Here is a 21,340-nt window from a genome sequence, read left to right as displayed (position 1 = left end):
ATATGCATACAAGAACCGCACGCTATACACGGGATAGAGATATAGACTTATACCAACAGTGGGTGCATGAATTAATAGAACACTTCCAAATTTTCAATATTTTTCATAAATTCATTCTTCAATTGTTTGATATCAAAATTCGTATTTTGATTGTTTTATCTCTACTCAAGAATTATAACAATTCCTAAAATAAATGATTCGATATATCAAAAGATATTCACAAGTTCATTTTCGTATTATCCCTTGAGTCCGTACACCCACTGGTGTACCGAGGAGCATAATCATACATTTGTTTCATTGATTGATCATCTCTCATCGATTCGTTCAACAATCTTAAATCTTAGGTCTTAAGTCTTTTATCTTTGCCTCGTCCAATCCTACACACATACTCTACCCTAATCCATCTTCGTGTATATAAAACCAAAAAAAAAAGACATTTCGCTTATCCAGTATGTGAGCCATATTATACATCCATCAATCCATCAATCAATATGTCCTATCGAACACCGAATATATTACTTATCATCCAATAATCCGTTACACCTAGCCAACACAACCCCAAGGTATTTCACTAGAAGCCGGTCCCCAACTAACTTTTCCTATTCCGTGCACTTGTTCTCGTCCCCGTCGCGCCTTTTCCACTATTGGCTCCCACATTTGAAAAATCCCCAATCGTCCCTTTGCGTCCCAATTCCCTCTTTGCCTTTTCCATTTCCCTCACCACGCTCATTTCTCTCTCAACCACTTCCTTTCCCTTTCCCTCCATGATCCCTTGAACCATCATCTGATACTCCTCGCCTTCTTTATCCATATATCCCAACTGCGTCGCTGGAGGGATATTTTCCGCCACTTTCTGTCTATCGCCACGAAGATTCATGAATTCGTTTATTTCATCTTGACTTTCTTCGCGCGGATAGATTACGGCGGGGCCGGTCGTAGCAGTGGAGTCTACGGAGGAGGCGAGTGAGGTGGTTGATACGTTGGAGAGGGCGCGGCCCATGATTGCTTTTCCGCGGGGTTGACGGGGTCGCTTGGAATTAGGATCGCTGGGTGCACCTGTGCCGTTTGGGATGGAAACGGAAGAGCCGGGACGTTTTGTTTTGGCGAGGAGAGAACTGATATCGATGGAATTTTCCTCGGGAGTTCGCGAGGTAGATGAGGAGTGGGAGTTTGTGGCGGGGGTAGGGTTTGTAGAGTGTGAGTTGGCGGGAATTTCAGACAGAGGTTCGGGTTTTGAAGGGGGAGGAGGGGTGAGCTCTGATGATTCGGGTTCGAGATGGATAGGCAGAGGAACCGACTCTTCCTCGTCTTTTATTGGGGGAGATTCGGTTTCTAATGGTGCAAAAGCACTCTCATCTAAGGGCGCAATGCGGCGTGTTTTAAATGAGGACCGCGAAGGAAGTGTGCTTGATCTAGAAATTGAGCCTCTGTTTTGGCTGATCGTCTGTTCCGGATTGCTGTCATGTCTTGGCACTGACTCTTTATTTGGGATAGGTGCCGAAGCTGGTTGTTTCGTGGCTCTGCATCTGTATTTGGCAAATGGTACTTTAGTTCCTGATCTAATCGAATCCCAAAGCCAATCGGCAGTGACAATTGGAATTTTCCATTCTTGAGCATGTTCAAGTTTGTCTTTGCGAAGGCTGACTATAGATTTTGTGACGAGAACTGAAGATTGTGGAGTCATGTCTTCGCTGTATGTACCCCCTAATAATTCGGTGGCTTTCTTCACATGAAGAATGTCAATACCGGTGAACGCTGCGGAGGAAATTTTCAGGCCATTAAAACCTTCTATAGGAAACTTGGGAAATGGTCTTCCTAGAACATGTTCTTTTGGCTCGAGATATTTCTTGAGGTGCAAACAACGTTCTACCCACCAGTCTGTAACCAATTCAACCTTTGAACTGTTATTGGGATATTTTGCGGGAGAGAGATGAGATGGCACGATTATATAACTCCGTGTTCTTGAGTTAGGAGCACTTAGATCAGACTCATTCTGAAGCACTTTACCATCATGTGCATTGAGATGATTCTCCAATATTTGTGTATGCTTAGCAGAAAATCCATGAATCCAAAACTGACATTCGTGGAATATGCCACCTGATGGTTGGTTGGGATCTTGAACAAGGTCAAGGGTTTTAGCTTTAAGTGGTGTAACTTCTTTGCTTTTCTCGAGTTGTTTATTCTCTGCCGGTCCAAAGCTATCACTGGTATCCCAAATTCCGCTTCTCGATACCTGGATTGAATTGCCACTACCAACAATATCCCCCCATATACTTTGACTTTGGGTGTTTAATTTCGTACTCGCAGTTCTGCGTAATTTCCTTTTACCCTCTTCTACACCAGACATCGATTGCTCCCTCGCCCTCTTCCTCGATGAATTTATCCTAGGCTTATCTTTGTCCCAAGAACCCTTTCCCCTCTCATCTATTGGTAAAGAAGGATCATAGTATTTCTCGTTCAAAATCATCCCTCTTTCCAAGCTATCTGATAACCACTCGGCAGAGACTATCCGTAAGCCCCAACTCTTCGCCGCCTTATATTTGTTGCCTTCTGTTCGGAACGATATCAAATGTGTGATTTGTTTGGTCAAATTCCCATCATATTCTCCCCCATTTGCTTTGATCTTTTCTGCAATATCCTGCCTCTCTGCTGTGTCATCGCATCCGGTCATACTGATTCTAAGGGAAGTAAAGGTAGGTAATGTATATTGTCGTTCCAATGAATCCATATCTATATCATGATCATTTACCCACAGGTTCCTAACTGTCGCAATCCAGTCCATAGTCATCGGTCGAACATCCGGTCGAAACTGGGCAACATAATGATATTTTGGAGTATCCCAATGCCCAACGATTAGGTGGGTAACTTCGACTGTGAGATCAGCTCGAATACTGGCCCCCATTTGTTCCGCTTGAGTATTTAACTCTGTCTAAAATTGAGACAAATTAGCAATTGAGTTCAAAGTAAGAAATTTGCGCTTGTATGTTGCAAATCATGCAAGTCTTGACCATTCAGTACTCATAAACATTGACATGATAAACAAAACTTACACGCTTTTCATCTGGAACATTGGTACAGCAAAGAATCATGCCTTTTAAAGGTTGAGAAGCATTGTCAACTGTTGAAGCATCAGGATAACCTTCATGAAGTGAGTCCATTTTTCAAAATAATCTCAAATGTTGAATGTATATGAGAATTAAGAAATGTTATTTTCCACTTTGCGCGTCTTCTACCTAGTCGCGTACGTCGCGGTCTCTTTATTTATTTTGCCCTTCGTTACCGCTTACTTGGTCCGGAGACCCTGTACGAAAATAATGATCCTGCCAAACTAAATTTCTCAATTGACATTTCGAAAATTCAATTCAATTCAAAATCTGGGTATAATTTCGGAGACTTGTTTGCTTCACAGTCTTTGTAAATAGCGAGTTAAACGATTGATGTTTGTCTACCATATCTTTGCTTGCTACTGTCATTTTTATCCGCATGAATATGATGTTTATATTCAATATTTACTTCCAATATGTAAGAAAGTTGCTTACATTGGCATGTGGAGAGACTCTCCAAGATTTTCTGTTTCCGTCTACCTCTTCAAATTTCTTAAAGTCTCAAGATCTTGTTGGAGAGGAGATTCATTTTCATTTTTGGACTTCACAAAACTATACATCGTATCTATATTTCATTGTTGAATTATATTACAAGCCAACTCTGAAATATCCTAGCTTGGGACAGAACCAGTCACCTATTTAGACCGCGAAAACCTTCTCGACAACATCTGTCGTCTCTCTTACTTGCGCAAATTCTTCATCCAAACTAGCAAGATTGACTTGGTGTATTGTTTCAGCATCAATTCCTCCTTTTGCAAATGTTGCACACGCATCCCCCACTAGCACAATATCACCTTCATCCACAAGTTTCCCATTCTCCATGATATCGACAATTCTCAAATTGCTCGCCATGCGCGTCGATGTACTGACGCAGTGATCTGTGGTCAAACCGCAGATGACCAATTGTCTCACGCTGTTCTCCTTCAAAAAGTTCTCCAGCCCCGTTCCAATGAATGCCGAGTTGACGTTCTTTGTCCAAGTCCTCTCGTTATAACGAGGAGTTGCAATTTTCTGCGGGTGGACAGCAGGTACTGATTTTCCATCGACTTCTATCTGTTTGATGGGATGCAACATAGAGGTAGGATCAATACTGTGATGGTGCACATGACAAATGAGGACAGACGATGAGGTGCTTGCCTCTATTAATCTTTCATTGTAGTCTCTGGCACTCCTAAGCAGCGTTGCGATATTTTCCTCACACTTCGGCGTGCTTCGAGTTGCGAGATCACCAAATGCTGTTGAATGGAGAAAGCCATTCTGAACATCGATTAGGATAAGTGCTGTTTTGCGAACAGTCGCTGGCTTCATATTGACAATTGTGTCGATGTTTTCGTCTCTGTTTGAATGAATGGTGACGATGATGATGCTGGAATACTAGTGAATAGCTGCTTATCTCTGTTTATATTATATGTATTGACTTCACAGGTCCGACGAAAGGCGTTATATCTTTTGGTCTGCTGACACCAGAATATCAGGTGTTGTGTGCTACTTTGGATGCTATTCATAAGCACCGTTGGGGCTTGGCAAGGCGCGCCCTTCTATTGATCGGTGGGGTTATATTATTTTACATTGTAGCTGAAGTCTGACTACGGAGTAGGAGCAGCGACTTAAATTCTCGAGGCTTCCTCTACTGTTCACATTTCAAGTTCTCAACGCTCTGACTGAAACTCTTGATGTATTATTGTTGTACTTGAAAGTACACCTTCATTCTCGGGTGGGGCTAGACACAGATTCTAGGCGACCACAGTTCATTAGGACTTTGCGAAGTTTAATCAACGGCATAATTGTTAAAAGAAAAGAGATGAACTAATCCAACGCTGGGGTATCATCCTCTTCTGTTACTAATCTCAACGTTCCCATGCATTTTTATGCATTCTTTCTGGAATCCTACTAGTCCCAAGCAATACCGTGTCGCGCGTGAATACTTTAGATCCCACAAAAGAGTTCTACCGCTACTCTAGAAGCTTTTCCATCATCTCCAGGTATCTTTATGTAATCAGGATGAGCTAATTTGGCTGTGGTTATGGGATTTTTGTGCTTGAGCACAAGATCACCGTGTACACTGGCCGCCCCGGTATGACGTGTATGAATCTATTGGTGCATGAATGCAATGGAACCTCATGCAAGATAGATTGTAAGTGACGTTCCCGAACGTCTAAACAGATTGATTCTTCCCCCGGTGAGTATCTTGGTTTCGAAGGTTCTCCTTGATGATATTTCAAAAGTTAGATGGTGATATACTCAGGGAAGAAGGATTGGTATTTATTAAACTTTTTCTTCTGGAACAAATCTAATTACTCCGAATTGAGGATGATGCAAGTGGCTTAAAAGCTCGGACTTCTATGATAGGTATCCCGCATATTGAGGGGCTAGAGGGGATGCTCGGGGTGATAAGACAGCAGTTCTTCCGATCTTTACACATGCTTTAGGATATTCGCCAAATGAGATGTTACAAAGGGTGGTATCCTCTTGGCAGGTACTGATTGCATCTTGACCTGTGCCTGTTTTGAGTGATAGGATGAGGTTATAAATGCTGAAATATGATTATGCTTTCGATATCAATTCCACGCGGTTTTTGTTTGGATGTTGACCTAGAGCCTTAGACTGCTAGGATATACTTGTCACCCTTCGTCATTGTTTCGTATGCCACTAAACGAGCCTTCTGCATCTATATGGAGTAGTTTGAATTGTGGACATAAATTCAAATCTTTTAGCTAGACTGTTGTCGATTGTTGCCAATCATAAGATAGCCTTATGAAAAGAAACCCCTGATTCGGTATCTCAAAGCCAAGAAGAGAACATATCAGGTCAGATTCGTAATCAACTTGGAGATGTGAAAATGGTACGTCGTAAAATCGGCACGTAGTCTGTACAACATTAGGTTTTCTGGGCGGGGTGGCAGAGTACTCTTAGGAACAAGGCTTAGACGTCAGTTGGAAACAAGTCTCGCGAGTCTAGCAATTCGACACGACGATATGTTGTTACTCCAACCAACATCGAACAGTAGTTTCAGCCTTCAAAAAGTTTAAATTTCAAGGGCGAAAGGGATCCCAGACGCAAAGGATATTGGGTTGACACTTTACTTGGTATATCCATAGCGAAATCTAAATACCGAAACTGCATGTGAAGAGATTACAAGGGGGTTCCTATTTTCGGGGTATCTTTTCTGTTAAAGATTTTTTTCTTGGTTCTGTCTGTTTGGTTGTGGATCTGTCATTGACTACTTGCATTTTTGACGGGCACCTGGGCATGAAAACTTGTATTCTAGAATCTTGATATGGAAATTGATTGCTGATTTAAGATTCATCGAAGATGGATTGGCTGAGTGATCAGTGCCCAATTCGTTGATGTAGATATCACAGTTTCATAAAAACCGTACCTGCTAGATGTCTAGTGAGTGACCTAAAATTTAGAACTTCGGTGTGGTGCGGCCAGAGCCCGGTATCTCGGAATGGCACTGTCTGTTCGGATATGGCGGGGACTTTAGTTTCGTATTCTTTTCCAGCTACATTGTACAGTCATCAATAGGATCACGAACGCTGTTGGACAGGAGATCTAGATCCTTGAATGGCCACTTGTACCGTCCAACGAAAAGTCGATTATGTGCAGTATGCGGTAACATGTATGGTAACCACTTTTGAGTATTGCCATCCTATTCCATTATCGTCGTCGTGGTTGGTGTCACGTTTTGTAGATTCTAAATCGAGATCCAATTTATTATAGCGAATATGCACGCTAAGAAAAATCAGAATATGTACAGGAGAGTTAGGTACATCATCGGCTCTTTCTAACTTTTTGCACCTGGGCATTATTATACGCAGAAGTTGCTTTCATAGGTCTCCTCCGCGGCTTCCGGCACGAACAAGCACGATGCGGCGTTTAAAATGTTTGGAATGGGTCCAAAGATTTGAATTGGGACTCCGAAGGACTTCTTACTTCTCATTCATTCACACTCCATTCCACCGGAACAGAGCAAGCAGACGTAGGAAATACCCACCTAGGGATCATAAATAGCCACCATCATCACGACCATTAAGCGTTGAGACTAAATGCTTTCGGATTCGTTAGCCTGCTCATAAAATTCGTTGCATCTCTAGTCTTTCTATCCTTTCAATTCATTGTTCTGCTTCGAAACGACTGTTTCCCATCTGTACTTCCTCTGTCCCATCATCCCGAGAATTATGTCTCGGTATTCGATAACCTGCTGACCTGGTTCCCATCATCCAATCGTCCATTCATCGCGATACATTGTTGTATGTGGGGTTTCCAGGATCCCTAGCTATACAAGCATCAATATCAACCCTGCCAGCAGATCTTTTGCTTGAATCTCGAATACCTGGAAATAAAAGGAAACAAGCATACCGCTTCTTGCGATTTCGTACTACAATAACGCAGTACTTTACTTCGCATTCTCTTCTACATGTGCTGGCAATCAGACATAAACCTTACTCCTTGTTTTGTAAGTTGCCCAAGCATCTGACAACAAACAATTTCATAGTAATCTACCCAACATTGTGAGTCCCAATTCCTCAAACACACCTCCGTGACTTGGTTGTGCGACATTGCATCTTGAATCATGCCCCCGTCCTCTTCATGCCCTACCAGCTTCTCCCTGCCCAAATACATTTCTGCATCACTGCTTTGAGTCTTGGGTCATCTGGTGTCAGTGCGATCTGATATCACAATATTATAATATTGTGCCATTGCCTCGAGGGATTCAACGAGATACTGCATCTCGAATACCACCACAGTTTGCGACTACTCTCGCTTTATTTCTTACCACCCCTCATCGAGAGGACCCATACACTCATTCAGCATATACATTTCCGGACATATTTTTTGAGAGAATTAATCATTAATACGCAAGATGACAGGCCAAATCTCCATTCCATACTTCACTAGTCGAGGAACGGTCTACTACAACCCTCCCAGTTTCCGAGCAGACAAGACACGGAACACAACTCTTCCCATCCCACCTTGCCGACCTAGACAACGTCGACCTCATTCCATACATATAACTCGTCTCCCCGCAGGCTTCGTTCCATTTGATTTGCGACCTCCCTCTTCCCCACCAGAGCCTAAAAAGCCTTCCCGAACCAAATCCCAATTGAACAAGCTGGCTTCCCGAGAGAGCGCAAAGCGTGTGCTAGGTTCTGTTTTCTCTCCCTTTTCATCCCAACCTTCTTCGCCAACAGCCTCTGCCGCATCATCCACGAGAACGCCGAGCCCGCAAGTGAGTCGTTCACAGTCAGTACGAACTAATTCGGGGGATCGCCGAAGCCTATTTTCTAGAAGGGCCCAATCCAGTTCTGGGTTGGAGGCCGGGTCGGAAGGAGGAATGATGACTGGTCCTGGGCCTAATAATATGGAAGCTGTGGGAATCGAGAACCGGCCATTAGGGACCAGCCAACCGGACCTTGATTTGAGCCTTAGAAATTCGAAGCCAACCCCAATAGCGAACATTGGGGAAAATGAAAAACCGGTTGCGTCAGGCAATGGTGTATCTGTTTACGTTCCGTTCGCTGAACCTATTGTCTACCTGACTGGTTTGGATCACGATGGTACAACTCGCAATTCTGAATCCCACAATACCCTTGGGATTCTTCGTGGCAAAGTTCGACTTAATGTTACCAAAAGCGCCAAAATCAAGTCGGTTACATTAACATTTAGAGGAAAAGCGCGAACTGAATGGCCTGAAGGTATGCATGACTCAATTCACTTACTCATTCTGATCAAGGAAGCTTACAACAACATAGGACTGCCACCAAACAGAACAGAAACTTTCCAAGAAGATTCACTTCGGACACAAGTTCTACCATTCTTTAATGCTTTGTATGAAGGTTCTGATGTCGGTTATGGCACGCACTGCAATTACTATTTACGGGATAAATCTGGGACGACATCTGTAACTCCTCTAGATTCACCAAGCTCTGGAATATCGACATTACTCGGTGCCAGAAGTAGAGCAAGTACTCTCATGACATCAAAAGAAACAAAGAGACTGTCACTACAGAACAATCAATCCCGAAGTTTTCAAAAGGGAGACTCTCCCAACGGCCCAACACCTCAACAGAAAGGTTACAAAACCTTCCATCCTGGAGTATACGAATACACTTTTGAATTACCAATTGACAATAACTCTCCCGAAACCACAAAGCTCCCGATGGCTTCTGTGGTATGGCAAGTGGAAACTCTGGTTGAAAGGGCGGGTGCATTTCGTGCCAACCTTTTTGGAGTCAAAGAAGTACCGGTCATCAGAACACCAAATATTGAGTCATTGGAATTGGTCGAACCCATCTCAATAAGCAGAAATTGGGATGACCAGTTACATTATGATATTATGATTTCAGGAAAATCATTCCCAATTGGCTCTAAGATTCCCATAGCTTTCAAATTGACCCCTTTGGCAAAAGTTCAAATTCACAAGATCAGGATTTACGTTACGGAGTCTATTGACTACCACAACAACAGTGGTGATATAACCAGAAAGGATAAGCAACAGAAGAAACTATTACTGTTCGAGAAATTGGCGAACCAGGATCCCTCCAAAGAGTTTAGAAACTCTGAGTTGCGAGTTCTCCGTGGAGGCGAGCTCTCTGCTACAGAAAGAGCCCATGCGCGGGCAACTGCACAGAGGGAGAGGGAGAGAATAGCAAGACAGCTGGGCACCACTCCAGAACCTCTACCTGAAGAGTCCAACAACATACTAGGTGATATCGACCTTGGGCTTGACCACTTTGCTGGCCCAACAGAATTGGAGATGTCAGTTCAATTGCCCACATGCGAGATGATGAAGAAGGATGAATCCAAACGTCTTCATCATGATTGTTCATGGAAGAATGCCAGGGTACATCACTGGTTCAAGGTAAATTGAATTCTCACATTAATTAATCGTCCTTTGGGAGACATTTGCTTACCCTATTCTTAGATTGCCATGCGCATATCCCGCAAAGATCCCGATGACCCTACTGGTAAAAAGCGTCGTCATTTTGAGATATCTATCGATTCCCCCTTTACTATTCTCAGCTGCCATGCGTCCCAAATGCAAATGGCTTTGCCTGCATACTGTGACCTCGGTGGCCCAAGTGTTCGCTCTCAAAATGAGCGTCAATGTGGTTGTCCTAATGCAGCCAGTGTGGAGAATCCTCCAGTAACATCAGCTTCGAGAGCTTCTTCACTTGATAACCTGAGGCAGAGTCTTGGTCAGTCGACGATTGCGCGCCCAGAAACCGCTCAGCTTTTGACTAGACCACCACAAGCGCATCTTGCAATGAATACGGCAGTCCAACGACCCATCCACATGTTGCGTAACCCAAGTTTTGCTGCTCCTGAATATGAGGCCGATGAGCCTCCTCCACCAATGCCAACACCCCCACCCATGTATGATCATGTTGTTGGTACGCCTAGCGTCGACGGGCTTGCTGATTACTTCACAAGATTGGCCGATTATGAGGAGGAAGATCACACAGATGACGAAGACGTGCAGCGAGCCTCAAATCGTGGCCGTGTGAACGTTGTTAATCCTAACACGCCAGGTGGGCGGATCGCTCGAAGCATGGACATTAATCGTGATTTCATGTTTAACGCGGCAGCTCTTAACAACAGAATGAATCGCGGTGAGGCTGCTACAGGCAGAAATGCCTAGACAATGATTATAGTATAAGAACCAGGCTTGGAACTGTATATGATTTTTGGACAGAATGGATGTATATACATACATAGTTGTATGAGATACGGGAAAACATGCTTGCATGGGAATTCTTTTGGCGGGGTGGAAAATTGGGCCATGGTGTTTCCTGGATACCCGGTGGGATTATAATTATAAGGTTGGATATCACCATTCACTGGTTGGTCTTGGGTGGCGGTGCAGAAACGCTCTTTTGGTTACTATCGGCGTACCTGTTTTTATTCTTGTATTTCTCTTTTGGAAAAAGCATTCTTGGCCGGGGCTTTTAGGCGGCATGGTAAACGAATGAACACGATGAAACAACATGAGTACTTATGATTTGGGACGGGGTTTAAACCTTGGGTTATTGGTCTGGTTAATGATTAGACGCATTGAGGAAATTGGGACAAGGTGGTATATATTTCAAGTATAAATACCGATATTCGCTACTATCATCTAGAACAGCATTGACAACATAGTTCGCCATTTTTGTGACACCATGTTTTGTATAGTAATAGGTAATTGAAGCTTGCAAGAAAATCATTATGCTGACTTTTTTCGTTTTGCATCTTGTAAGGTTAACAGTCTCTTTAATAATACGCATTACTCTACTTCAATTACACTATGTTCACGTCTACGCTTGCTACGATAATATGTCTTGCAATATTGTATAATTACTCCTATGGAGTAAAGTGGGGGTTTCAGATACTCTTTCGGCAGGTGGAAGTAAGCTGCTGCCTGGGCGGTTAAACGCCATCTCTCGTCTCTTATTATATCGCCAACTGCGATGGCAGGATACTTTCGAGCTCAAATTTTGTTTTCATACAAACAATACTAGTTCCTAATTTCACCATGTCTTCAAGAAACAAAGATGTCGACACCTTTGACGTAATAATCGTTGGCGGTGGAACAGCAGGTAGCGTCCTGGCAGCACGCCTCTCATCTACCCCCACTCTTCGTATTCTCGTACTCGAAGCAGGCCAAAATCGCAACTCAGACCCCAAAGTCAGTACTCCAGGCCTTGCTGGTTCAATATTTGGAGACCAGAATTATGATTGGGGATTCCGGACTGTGTCAGAGCAGGGGTTGAATGGTAGAGTGATTTTGCAACCACGGGGCAAGTTATGGGGTGGAAGTAGTGCAATCAATTCACATGCATTGGTGTATCCGTCGAGCGCATATCATAATGCATGGGGAAGTTTGGTAGGTGCTGGGAAAGGTTGGGATTGGGAAGGGATTGGGAAGTATTATACGAGGTTTCAAAAATTGCAAGCACCTGGCGAGGAGGTTAAGCGAGAGTTGAAGATTGGGGACTTTGCGATGGAAGGTGGAAATGTCCGTAGGCATAACGAGAGCGAAAATGAGGAGGGAATTCAAGCCTCGTACCCTGTGACGTTACATCCGATGCAGAAAGCTTGGACAGATGCGATCCAAGATCTGGGATATAGCTCGTCGAAGAACCCAGTCGAGGGAGATGTTCTTGGAGGGTCTACGACGACGAATGCTATTGATTCCTGCAAAGGCGAAAGGAGCCATGCTGGGGTCGCATTTCTGGAGCCGTCCACAAAACGAGATAATCTTGTTGTCAGAAGTAATGTACTGGTGAACAAGATTATCTTTGACGAGGAGAAAAGGGACGGTAAGGCTGTTGCAAAAGGTGTTCTTTACAGCCATGAAAATGGGGAAATTGTGATTGCTCATGCGAATCGAGAAGTCGTGGTATGTGCTGGGACATTTGGATCACCAAAGTTACTGGAGCTATCCGGAATTGGACAACGTGAAAGACTTGCTACTGCGGGTATCGAATGTCTTCGTGAACTTGCGGGTGTCGGCGGTAAGAATAGCTGCTAGGCAAATTGATTCATATGATGCTTACTTCCGAATAGAAAACCTCCAAGACCATCTGAACTTTGGGCCTTCCGTTGAAGTGCTAGATAATATCGAAACAGCAGATGTCTCTGCCCATGATCCCACAATAATGGAAGCCGCCAAAAAACTGTACGAAGCTAAGCACATAGGTCGGCTAGCAGAAGGTGCCGCGTATAGTTTCTCTTATCTGCCACTAAAAGCCTTCAACTCAGAAGAAGAAGAACGCGAATTGACAACTCTCGTTAACAAGATCCTCCTGGATACCTCATCAACAGTCAGCAAAGGACTAAAAGCCCAGTACGATATCATCAAGCGCATTATATTCGACCCAGAAGAAGCATCCTCAACAGTCTTCATGACGCGGAAACAACGATACACCACGAGTACTGCACCTGCACCAGGGAACTATATGACCATATTAGCTATGCTTTCCCACCCCTTCTCTCGTGGAAGCTCTCATATAACAACTGCCGACCCTGGCGAGTATCCTGAAATCAAAATCAACTACCTCGAACATCCCCTAGACACGGAAATTCTATCTCGCCACATAATCCAAATCGGCCAAATGCTGGAACAGCCTAAGCTATCTGCGCTTCTCAAGCCAGGTGGCAACACTTTGCCGAGTGGATTTCCTCGTCATGCCAAGAGCGTAGAGGAAGTGACAAGCTTCATTCGCCAATACGGAGCCACAAATTACCATCCTGTAGGAACATGTGCTATGATGGATGAGGATTTGGATGGGGTTGTTGACGAGAACTTGGTTGTGTATGGAACGGCGAATGTGAGAGTTTGTGATGCGAGTGTTATCCCAATTGAACCTCGTGGAAATGTCTTGAGTACTGTTTATGCGGTAGCAGAGAAGGGGGCGGATATTTTGAAGAGAGATCTGGGGGTTTGATAATGCAGATATTAAAATTGAATAGAGCAAGATTATAATACACGCACTTATGATTTATGTCAATGAAAATTCAATGGAGACTATTATAATCGTCTTATCGCCGGCAAGTACGCTTCAGAAATCTTAGCGGCAAAATTAGAGAAAGTGTTGGTCTGTATCACGCCGGCGTGTAGTAGTGTACGCTCAAATATCTACCAGATCGAGAAGAATTTCTTAGCACTAAAATAGAAAAAACACATTCGGAAATCATAAAACCTTTGCATATTGCAATCTTATATTGTCTCAGGACATTCTCATTACTTGACATACTTCTTCACAATAGCTTCCAAGTCAGCATCGGTCTTCTCCTTCAGACCCAACAATTCATTATCTGACTTCTCCCATCTCGTTGGATATCCCTCTCCAAAAAGCGAGACAAGAATGTATCCGACCATAACCTCCATGGTAATTTCCCCCTTTGCAAGCTTCTCATTTGAAGACTTGAGAATATCAGCCGTCTTCACCGGAACGGCGTCCCATTTCTTCTCTGGGGCAACCTTCTTTGCAATCGACAGAAGACGATTCTGAGATGTTTGCAAATCTTCAATGTACACAGCTCGGTTTTTCGTCTCTTCAAGTTTGGAGAGAACAGCTACGACGGCTTGAGCTACGGTCTCGAGAGTGGTGGTACTAAATAGTCCATCACCCCCATCGTAAATAGATGGTTTTCCGGATGTCACATCGAGGATGAAGTTGTGCTCGAGTCCCCAATCGAGGAATGCGCCGTTGCGAATATATGTATATGTAAAACTTGGATTCTTGGCGGCAAGGGCTTCAATATGGGAACAGACCTCTACTTTGTGTCCGAAGACAGGAAGGGCTTTAGTTTTGGGGTGGGAAAGGTCGGAGCCGAATTCCGAGGGAATGAAACGAGTTACGCCTGCTGCAACGGCGGCGTCAATTAGGAGTTTTTGACCGAGAAACCCTTCGGTTCCGACGGTGGAGACTACGGCGTCGATTTTTTGTGATTGGAGGGCGGCTGTGAGAGAGGGGATGGAGTCGAAGTCTACGGGGAGGACAGACACACTTGAGGGGTAGGTGCGGGTTGATGTGGAGCGAGTGAGGACTGTGATGTTGAATTTGTTGGACTGGACGAGGGCTTCGAAAATGGGCTTGCCAAGGGCACCAGCTGCCTGTATTTGAGTTACATCGTGCTATGAGGGGTTTGGAGAAGAATGGTTTACTTACACCGGAGATAGCTACGTTCTTGATGACACTCATGATGAAGATGGTTTTGGTATTTAAAATGGTTGATTTTTGAAAATTTTGAAAATTTTGAATGATTGAGGACTTTTATGGAATGAGTAGATAGATATTTGAATGATGAGTTTTCTCTTCAAGTACTTCGTTGTTTATATAGAAGTTGATTCACGGCATTCCACTCACATCTTCAAGGGGATAGAAACAAGCGATGCGGGGGGAGCCGAAGTGTAAAGCCTCCCCCACGGTCGCTTGATCATCAAGGCCTAAAAAAGGACCTAAGACAAAGTTAAATCTATTCCATTGCGTTTACTTTTTGAGGTTTGTTCATCGGATTATCCCTCTTTTTTTGAGCGCATAAATCATTTCATTGACATACAGTGTTCCACTTTAAATTGACGTTTAGATGGTCGTCCAGGTTTGAAAATCAACCCCCAAAATGTCATTCCTCTAGATGCTGGAAAAGTTGACTGGTACCAAATCCTGGATATAGAAAGATTATTTTCTGATTATACGATTTCCCTATGATTAGAAATTGAGCTAGTTATTTGGGGTTTCAAACCACCATCCTAAATATTCATTGAGGGCTCACTGGGAGTGACAAGTATCTAGAGAGCTAATAAAGCTGGGTCGCTCATCGAGGTTCAACAATCAGTTTAACCTTGCTTGTAAATTTCACAGCCTCAAGTAACTAATGATCTCATTTCTGCATTCATTTAATAGTTATGATGAAAGATACACCCGGATTTCACTTCTTGCGCAGATATGCTTAGTGATAGCATGAAGGTCCCGGAGGGGCCTTGGGATTTAGAGTTTTGGCTTCTTCGGAGGATCTGTAATCTTCGGCCGCCCTCCTCTTACATCTTTGGAAAAAGAAAGATATCACAACACAAAACGAAACAATGGAAATTAAACTTTGGACAATTTTAGCTTCTCCAACTTTCGATTACGTCTTCCCTTTCCCTGGTAGCAAAAGCTCGAAACTCAGATATCACGTGGCAGTTCATAATCTCGGCCGCCCACCTCACGGACCTATCAACACACACACTGGATGACAAACCTTTAACATAGACTACCTACCTACCTACAACAGTTTTTTTCAACTGTTAAATACAAATCGAGATATGCATGACGTGATATCATAGTTGAGTTTTTGTCAGCCATTTATTTTGTCATTCGCGTCAATGGATAGCCAAGAAAAACCACCTAGATGGTCGTGCCAGTCCCAAGGTTGTACCAAATCGTTTCAGCGGAAGGAGCATTTGACTCGGCATCAAAAATCACATTCAAATTCGTCTCCAGCACATATTTGTAGAATATGCCACAAAGAGTTTTCTCGTAGCGATGGTCTCCAGAGACATCTTGGACGTCACGGACAACAATTCAAAAGGCCTACTGGTCGAAGCAGGAGGGCATGCGCGGCTTGTCATTCCAGTAAAATCAAATGCGATGGAAATGATCCATGTTCCAGGTGTAGAAAAAAGGAAATTTCCTGCAAATATGGATTGCGACAAGAATTGCCTCCCATAGCCAGCATACAAGATGAAGCCTCTAAAGATGGTTTGAGCGATTGGGAGGGATCGGAACTCTCAATGTCCGAAAATGTACAAGGGGATCAGATGTCCGTTGAAAGCCCACAGTCTGATCAGACACCGAATCCTGATGAAACCTTTATTACAAATCAAATATCCAGCGTGGCTCAAGCATTCAACTCTGGTCAATCGTCCCACTTGAATCACGCATTCAACTGTATTCCAACACGCAGCCCTTTGCAAGAGGCACATGATTCGTCGGTAAGCAGGAACGTTCTCAATAATTCTGTCATTGCTGAAGATTCGCTCTCACTGAATTTGAGGCGCACGCCTCACGGGCTTCTCGATTGGTCAAATGTCAGGATCCAACAAGATGCTCCTCAAACCCGAGAAGCACCCCAAAATACCCCTGTTTCCATATCTAAACTTGAATACCTATGTTCACTTGCCGAAGAAACTGTCGAGAGATATCGTCATCTATACCTTGCTGATTTCCACGATCGGTGGCCTATAATACATTCCCCAACTTACGAAGATGATGAAGAGACACCTAAGCTTCTACTTCCATCTATATTGATGATTGGAGGTTGGATTGACGGCACCCCAAGCTCGAGAGATTGGGCTTTGAAAGTTCACCATAATTTGGTAGAGCATGTTATCCCACGTCTGTGCCAGTTGAAGGATATAGATACAATGACACAGCCTCTGCCGATTGTTCTATATCAGTGCACGTTGTTGAATATTGTTTTTGCATCATACTGTGGGAAACGTGAGGTTTTGAAAAAAGGACTGATCTTACGCAACTTGTTAGTTGCTTCTATATACGAAACTGGAATCTTAACACCTGGGACTATTTATCCAGACGATAAGCCCGGGTATTTTCTACCACTACGTTCGGTTAGAGACCAACAGAGAAAGAGGATAGCAGTCGATCTCTTCAAGATTGACACATATTTCAGTGCCATAACCGTGCAGCCAGTTTTACTCAAGCCAGAAGAACTACACTTTAGTATTCCAGACACCATCGCGCTTTGGAATGCCGGAGGGCTTCCTAATTGGGAGGCTCGCCAACCGAATGAACCGAAATCTAGAAGCTCTCGTTCAATCAATGTGATGTTTGAAGAAGTCGCTCTGGGAGTAGTTGAGTTTTCAGAAAATGAGTCCATGTTAGAAGATATCCAGATTTGTCTTTGGGCTATGCAGTCAGAAATCTTGCAGCTTTCCAAGCAGAGTCGGCCTGAGAGACGGAATGAACTAAGTCTGAATATTCAAAGACAATCACTTAAACGCCAACTGAAAGCTCTAAAACGTGGGTTCTCAAATCTTTCCGCGAAAGTATCGTGCCCCGGTGCATTTGACCAGACAGAACTGTCTCCAGTGCATTACTATTATGGACTCGAAGACCATGATAAGCCTGGATGGCAAGATATAGTTTGCCGACGCATTCATAGCTTTATGTTTGACACTTCTGTCCTTCATCACCTGGTGAGTTTACAACTATTTACCGAGACTCAGACTATCAGGATGCTCGCCAAAGATCTAGCACTTTCTGATAAAGCCCGAGGAGTCTTCGGAGATGTATATTCTCAACCCCATACCAGACGTGTTGCAGCAGCACGTGCATGGACACAAGAGCCTAACTCTCGGCATGCCTTATGGCATGCCACTGAAATTCTCCTGAGCCACAATGCACTCAACCGAACCCCCTCTCTCGCCAACTTCATCCCCGACCCAATTTCCTACATAGCTTTAGCATCTGCAGCATTAGTCATTTGGACCCATTGCATGTACGGACAAGAAGCATGCAACGCGTTATCATGCACATCGATGCTCCCTCACGAAGTGAGTATGTCTATCGAGTTGACAAAATTAAGCGAAGTGATAAATGGCTTCTCGTATGACGAAAAGGGAAAGGAGGTTTGGATTGAAGGAGGTGCTTATTTTAGAGCTTCAATTGAGGATATTCAATTGTGTAGCTGTAATGTTGGGTTATTAATGGGCAAGTTCAGGGCTCATATACCGCGACATTGGGAGATTGTTGATGAGATCGCACCAAACATCTTCACGCAGCTTGATGGCCCAGAAGCTACTGGAGTCACTTCATGAAGCTTTACGCATTCAGAATCGCAAGGCCATTAATTCGTTCCGTACAAAATGCTTTCAACATATAATGTCTTATCCACGGTCGGCTCTCCCAAAAACCTGAAATTGAACATCACAAGCGACTTTTGATATCCCAAACAATTTCGATTTCTGAGATATATTCAAATTGTCAATTAGATTATCATTAGACTAGGCCAATCTCAGACTTGGATCTGGATGTACAGCATTGTGTCACCGAAAATTGTACACATGTAATATTCGTAAATATATTGCGATCCAGGTTTTGTATCGCAACATGTATATTGCTCAGCTCGAGGGGTTAGGACATCCTAATATCTCTCAATGGTAGATATGCCTTGGATACAATTCGAATTGAAACGGATATCTACGACGAGAAAATATACCAAGTGAAACAATTTAACCTTCAGACCATGAGCTTCCCGAAACAGCTATCAGTGCGTTTTACGATATATATATATATATGTATCCGAAAGAGGCAGGTTGCGCTACGGACAAGGGTGCTTGTGCTTTTGTAGGAAACGTAACACGTGCGAACCTGCATATAAATTTCGACCCAAAATCTCACTCGCCCACCTTTTTATGTTTGAATACCCACAAAGTCAAACTGATATTCTGGTTCAATCCGGTTGGTCAGGCATCAGTTTTGTATGGATGCAAAGTCTTGTCATAAGATTTGTACGTGAGCATGCTCCACTGTCAAACCGTTGGAGCCTTGGTGCCATGGATTAACAGCAAATCAAAGGATCTTACCAAAAACCCCTGCGATAAGCTTGTAGCACCGAAGTCAATCGAAGAAAGAGAAAAATATGAATATATGAAGACCTTCCTTGGGACAATTTTTTTTACTTCTTAACTGTTTCGGCCAGTCATCATAGGAGTTAAATATGTCACAAGACGGTAAAGTTGATCTTGTAGTAGTCGGAGCAGGTAAGTTAACCTTCAGAAAGAGATAAGAGATATCAATGTGCTGACTTTCAATGCGACAGGTTGGTTTGGTCTCGCTGGTGCAAAAACCTATCTCCAAGTCCATCCTAACGCAAATGTCGTTGTTTTGGCTGATAATGCAACGATTGGAGGTGTATGGGCCAATGATAGATTATATCCTGGGCTGAAAACGAACAATATGTTAGGAGCGCTAGAGTATAGCGAGTTTCCTATGACTACAGAGAGATATGGTGTTAAACCTGGAGAATATATTCCCGGGTCAGTAGTCCACCAATATCTCGAAGACTTTGCGAAGGAATACAATGTCTATGATAAGATTAGATTCGAGAGTAAAGCAATCTCAGCCGAGCATCAAGATGAAGGTGGCTGGATTGTCACGATTGGTTCAAGTAGTTTTCCGGCTACTTTCGAGGAGTATAAAATATCCACATCGAAACTTATCGTCGCGACAGGACTGACTTCACTGCCATTCGTTCCTCCACTTCCTGGAATTGAGGGCTTCACACCACCTGTATTTCATACGAAAGAATTTCCGAATCACTTGGATACCTTGGAGACAGCGAGAAGCGTGTGTGTCTTTGGAGCCGCAAAATCCTCTTTTGATATGGCATATGCATATGCGTCGAAGGGAGTTCACGTAGACTGGATTATCAGAGAGTCAGGGCATGGCCCAGGATGGATGGCTCAGTCGTACGCCACGCCCCTCAAGATCTGGATCGAAAAGATGGTTAATACGAGAGTTTTGACTTGGTTTAGTCCTTGTATATATGGCGACTATGATGGATATGGAACGGTTCGTTCCTGGTTGCACGGCACGGCGGCTGGTCGCTGGTTTGTCGATAAGTATTGGGCAAATTCAGAAAACGAGATTAAAACGGTAAATGGATATGACAAGCACCCAGAGACCGCAAAGCTTGAGCCTTGGTCGAATTCATTCTACGTTGGAACGATGCTTTCTATTCTGAATCATGATACGGATATTTTCGAACTTGTTCGCAAAGGTGCAATCTCTGTGCACATTGGAGATATTGTAAACCTAAGTGCGAACACAGTGAGCCTTTCAAACGGCGAAAAATTACAGACTGACACTTTCGCCTGTGCTACCGGATGGAAACATGTTCCGCCACTAGAATTTCTCCCTAGAGGAATAGACTTAGGACTTCCGCACGCCCTAGGATCCGAGGAACCAACTGATTTGATAGAAAGAGCCGATAAGGAAATTCTTTCCAAGTTTCCCAAATTGAAGGATGAACCACTTGCAGTTAAAAGGGTAAAGCCAATGGAAGGAGCACCTGAAGGAAGGCTTGAGCCTTATAGACTTTTTCGGTTCATGGTCCCTCCTAAATTCGTCGAGTCTAGGGATATCATTTTTCTGGGTTGTATGACATCAGTTTCTACAGCATTCCTGGCTCAATTTCAAGCACTTTGGGCTACTGCGTTTTTCAACAAAAAAGTCTCCATTCCTTCCGACATGGAATATCAAACCGTTTTACACAGTAGATTTGGAAAGTGGAGATATCCTTCAGGCTTTGGTGCTAGACATCCCGATACCGTTTTTGATGGGTTACCATATTATGACATGTTGCTCAAGGACATGGGATTGAGAAATCATAGAAAGTCAAGTTGGTTTTGGGAAATCTTTGAGCCATACAGCGCGAAGGATTATATTGGTGTGGTTGATGAACTGAAGCAGAAAATTAGAGTGGAGAAAGTAAATGGAAACTAGAGCTAGACGAGAATTTACCAAAACCTTACGAGTCTACCAATGAATGAGAGTTGGCTTACAAACGGTGCGGGGTATACGATTAATGAGCCACAATACTATCAGGCTGCCATCTTTGTTAGACTCACCTCACTACAAACAGAAGCTGAAAATGCGTGCGTCAGCATATTATATATCCATCATTTCAATTTCCCTTGTTTCTCAAGATTAATCTTACATCATTTTATCTATATTTATTCG

At 43.5% G+C, this 21,340-nt stretch overlaps 7 protein-coding genes across 7 annotated transcripts; 4 read left to right on the top strand and 3 right to left on the bottom strand.

Annotated features, from left to right (window-relative positions):
* Window positions 1-589: 589 nt before the first annotated feature.
* EAE97_010754 (uncharacterized protein) lies at window positions 590-3,158 on the bottom strand (the record flags this gene model as incomplete). The annotated part of the gene is made up of 2 exons (XM_038881269.1): window positions 590-2,929; window positions 3,051-3,158. 2 exons carry the CDS (start codon window positions 3,156-3,158, stop codon window positions 590-592), a joined length of 2,448 nt encoding a protein of 815 aa, XP_038727887.1.
* A 585-nt stretch (window positions 3,159-3,743) lies between these two features.
* Window positions 3,744-4,412, bottom strand: EAE97_010753 (uncharacterized protein; the record flags this gene model as incomplete). The annotated part of the gene is made up of 1 exon (XM_038881268.1): window positions 3,744-4,412. One exon carries the CDS (start codon window positions 4,410-4,412, stop codon window positions 3,744-3,746), a length of 669 nt encoding a protein of 222 aa, XP_038727886.1.
* Window positions 4,413-7,971: 3,559 nt separating this feature from the next.
* On the top strand, window positions 7,972-10,749 carry EAE97_010752 (uncharacterized protein; the record flags this gene model as incomplete). The annotated part of the gene is made up of 3 exons (XM_038881267.1): window positions 7,972-8,803; window positions 8,861-9,969; window positions 10,033-10,749. The coding sequence occupies 3 exons, from the start codon at window positions 7,972-7,974 to the stop codon at window positions 10,747-10,749; spliced, it is 2,658 nt and encodes an 885-aa protein (XP_038727885.1).
* An 873-nt stretch (window positions 10,750-11,622) lies between these two features.
* On the top strand, window positions 11,623-13,537 carry EAE97_010751 (uncharacterized protein; the record flags this gene model as incomplete). The annotated part of the gene is made up of 2 exons (XM_038881266.1): window positions 11,623-12,604; window positions 12,657-13,537. The coding sequence occupies 2 exons, from the start codon at window positions 11,623-11,625 to the stop codon at window positions 13,535-13,537; spliced, it is 1,863 nt and encodes a 620-aa protein (XP_038727884.1).
* Window positions 13,538-13,833: 296 nt separating this feature from the next.
* On the bottom strand, window positions 13,834-14,797 carry EAE97_010750 (uncharacterized protein; the record flags this gene model as incomplete). Its single annotated transcript, XM_038881265.1, has 2 exons — window positions 13,834-14,709; window positions 14,765-14,797. 2 exons carry the CDS (start codon window positions 14,795-14,797, stop codon window positions 13,834-13,836), a joined length of 909 nt encoding a protein of 302 aa, XP_038727883.1.
* A 1,163-nt stretch (window positions 14,798-15,960) lies between these two features.
* EAE97_010749 (uncharacterized protein) lies at window positions 15,961-18,414 on the top strand (the record flags this gene model as incomplete). Its single annotated transcript, XM_038881264.1, has 1 exon — window positions 15,961-18,414. One exon carries the CDS (start codon window positions 15,961-15,963, stop codon window positions 18,412-18,414), a length of 2,454 nt encoding a protein of 817 aa, XP_038727882.1.
* A 902-nt stretch (window positions 18,415-19,316) lies between these two features.
* EAE97_010748 (uncharacterized protein) lies at window positions 19,317-21,103 on the top strand (the record flags this gene model as incomplete). The annotated part of the gene is made up of 2 exons (XM_038881263.1): window positions 19,317-19,359; window positions 19,419-21,103. 2 exons carry the CDS (start codon window positions 19,317-19,319, stop codon window positions 21,101-21,103), a joined length of 1,728 nt encoding a protein of 575 aa, XP_038727881.1.
* Between the last annotated feature and the right edge of the window lie 237 nt (window positions 21,104-21,340).

Source organism: Botrytis byssoidea, assembly GCF_014898295.1.
Source record: "Botrytis byssoidea strain MUCL 94 chromosome Unknown BBYS_030, whole genome shotgun sequence".
Lineage (NCBI taxonomy): Eukaryota > Fungi > Ascomycota > Leotiomycetes > Helotiales > Sclerotiniaceae > Botrytis > Botrytis byssoidea.
This window is presented reverse-complemented; position numbering and strand designations above follow the sequence as displayed.